This window comes from Clupea harengus, chromosome 5 (assembly GCF_900700415.2).
Source record: "Clupea harengus chromosome 5, Ch_v2.0.2, whole genome shotgun sequence".
Classification (NCBI taxonomy): Eukaryota; Metazoa; Chordata; class Actinopteri; order Clupeiformes; family Clupeidae; genus Clupea; species Clupea harengus.
In genome coordinates, this window is record NC_045156.1 from 17,752,651 (window position 1) to 17,755,150 (window position 2,500).

Consider the following 2,500-nt stretch of genomic DNA (forward strand, 5'->3'; position numbering starts at 1 on the left):
ACGCACACACACACGCACACACACACGCACACACACACACGCGCCCTCACATTCACGGTACGTGTCCACGGCATGTGATATCGTGCTGCTCTCATTGGGATAGAATGGATGCGATTTGCTGCATACTGAGGAAAAAATCGTGTCTGCTGCCTGCAAAAAGTTGGGCTTGCTTTAACTTTATGCAAATGAGTGCGATTTGCTGCATGCTGAGAGCCAATCAGTTCGGCGTGTGTGTTATTTGGAAGCCAACGTAGTTCATAGGGGCGGGAGTAATCAAAAATATCGAAACAAGATGGCGGCGTCTCGGGACTCTGTTACTGGGAAATATTGTATGTGAATAAAGGTTATCTACAGGACTTTTTATATGTCTAATCGACTCGGTTTGTTGTTTATATGCTACACGAATGCTGTGAGGTCAAACAGAATATTGTAGGTCTTGAACTCAAGCTCTCGACTATTACTGTTAGCTTGCCGCTAACACTTTAACCAAAAACCCATTGGAACACATAGTGGCTAGCTAGCTAGCTGCTAATAAGTTACCTATAACGTTTAATTGATTGTTGTTTACTTTGCACATGAGCACATTTTGGGACGAATGACCCAATCCAATATTAGCGACCTCAGTCACTACGCGGAGTTTGAGTATCTAATCATGTATTTAATGATGACTTTATTGACAGCACAAAACTGTGGGTGCTTCCAACATAACCGCGAGCGCTAAAAAGCAAAGCCCACCTGGCTATCCCTACCAAAGCCCAACTTTGCTACAGCCAAACATGATTTTCCTGACCACGCCCCCCATGCGACTTTACGCATAGCGATTTAACGCATGTCATTTGTGCCGTGGACACGTACCGTCATCTGCAGGAGGCCGACCAGGCCAGGAACAGTGGCAACGAGCACTGGTACACACACACACACACACACACACACACACACATTCATCTGCAGGAGGGAGAGCAGGCCAGGGTCAGACACTGACCACTTAAGCACACAGAATGGTTGCGTGCTTAAATGGTACACACACACATACACACACGCACACGGTTAAATGGTAAATGTTTGACCATGACCTTGACTGTTTACTTTACCTATCAATGTGTAGTTGCACTAGAAATAGAAGAGATGTTTGCACAGAACTACGAGCTAAAGTATAGTGTTCTATAACCACGTGTGTGTGTGTGTGTGTGTGTGTGTGTGTGTGTGTGTGTGTGTGTGTGTGTGTGTGTGTGTGTGTGTGTGTGTGTGTGTGTGTGTGTGTGTGTGTGCGCGCGCCGTCAGGTGGAAGATCCACGAGGCGTGTATGCTGGCCCTGGGCTCGGTGAAGACCATCATCACAGAGAACGTGAAGAACGGACGGGTTCAGTTTGACATGCACGGCTTCCTTGCCAATGTCATCCTCGCTGACCTCAACCTGCCAGGTGTGTGTGTGTGTGTGTGTGTGTGTTCATGGACACTGCAGGGTAAGGTTAGACTATTAGATTTGTTATGAAGTGTGTGTGTGTATTGACTTGTCAGGAATGTTGAACTCATTCTTGTTTTCCTCTGCATCTCTCTCTCTGTCTCTCTGTCTCTCTCTCCCCCTCTCCCTCCCTCTCCCCTCTCCCCCTCTCTCCCTCTCTCTCTCCCTCCGTCCCCACCTCTCTCCAGCGGCGTCTCCCTTCCTGCTGGGTCGTGCTCTGTGGGCGGCGAGTCGCTTCACGGCGGCCATGTCTCCTGAGCTCATCCAGCAGTTCCTCCAGGCCACCGTCAGCGGTCTCCATGAGAACCAGTCTCCCTCCGTCCGCATCTCTGCCGTGCGCGCCATCTGGGGGTGAGACACGCCCCCTGGGCTTAGCCTATCAGGGCTCTAGACACGTCCACTGGGCTTAACCTATCAGGGATCTCAGACACGCCCCCTGGGCTTAACCTATCAGGGATCTCAGACACGCCCACTGGGCTTAACCTATCAGGGCTCTAGACACGCCCACTGGGTTTAACCTATCAGGGCTCTAGACACGCCCACTGGGTTTAACCTATCAGGGCTCTAGACACGCCCCCTGGGCTTAACCTATCAGGGATATCAGACACGCCCCCTGGGCTTAACCTATCAGGGATCTCAGACACGCCCACTGGCCTTAACCTATCGGCTCTAGACACGCCCACTGGGCTTAACCTATCATGGATCTCAGACACGCCCACTGGGCTAAACCTATCAAGGATCTGACACGCCCACTAGGCTTAACCTATCAGGGATCTGACACGGCCATGTAGGTGTGTGTGTGGGGTGTAGGTGTGTGTGGTAGGTGTGTGTGTGTGTGTGAGGGATGTTGGTGTGTGTGAGGGATGTTGGTGTGTGTGGGATGTAGGTGTGTGTGTGTGTGTGTGAGGGGTGTTGGTGTGTGTGGGATGTAGGTGTGTGTGTGGGATGTAGGTGTGTGTGAGGGGTGTAGGTGTGTGTGTGTGTGTGTGTGTGGGATGTAGGTGTGTGTGTGTGTGTGTGTGTGTGTGTGGGATGTAG

The 2,500-nt window shown here is 50.8% G+C and overlaps 2 protein-coding genes across 2 annotated transcripts in view; both read left to right on the plus strand.

Moving 5' to 3' along the window:
- kdm5ba (lysine (K)-specific demethylase 5Ba) overlaps nt 1-2,490 on the plus strand; it is a 39,965-nt gene extending 37,475 nt beyond the window's left edge. The window contains exon 28 of the transcript XR_004163722.2: nt 2,464-2,490. The gene's annotated coding sequence lies outside the window, so the exon portion shown is untranslated. The remainder of the gene's footprint in view (nt 1-2,463) is intronic.
- Nucleotides 1-2,500, plus strand: part of ipo9 (importin 9) — a 26,819-nt gene that overhangs the window by 9,958 nt on the left and 14,361 nt on the right. The window contains exons 13-14 of the mRNA XM_031567926.2: nt 1,282-1,421; nt 1,651-1,813. Of these exons, the coding sequence (XP_031423786.1) occupies nt 1,282-1,421; nt 1,651-1,813 (303 nt within the window). The remainder of the gene's footprint in view (nt 1-1,281; nt 1,422-1,650; nt 1,814-2,500) is intronic.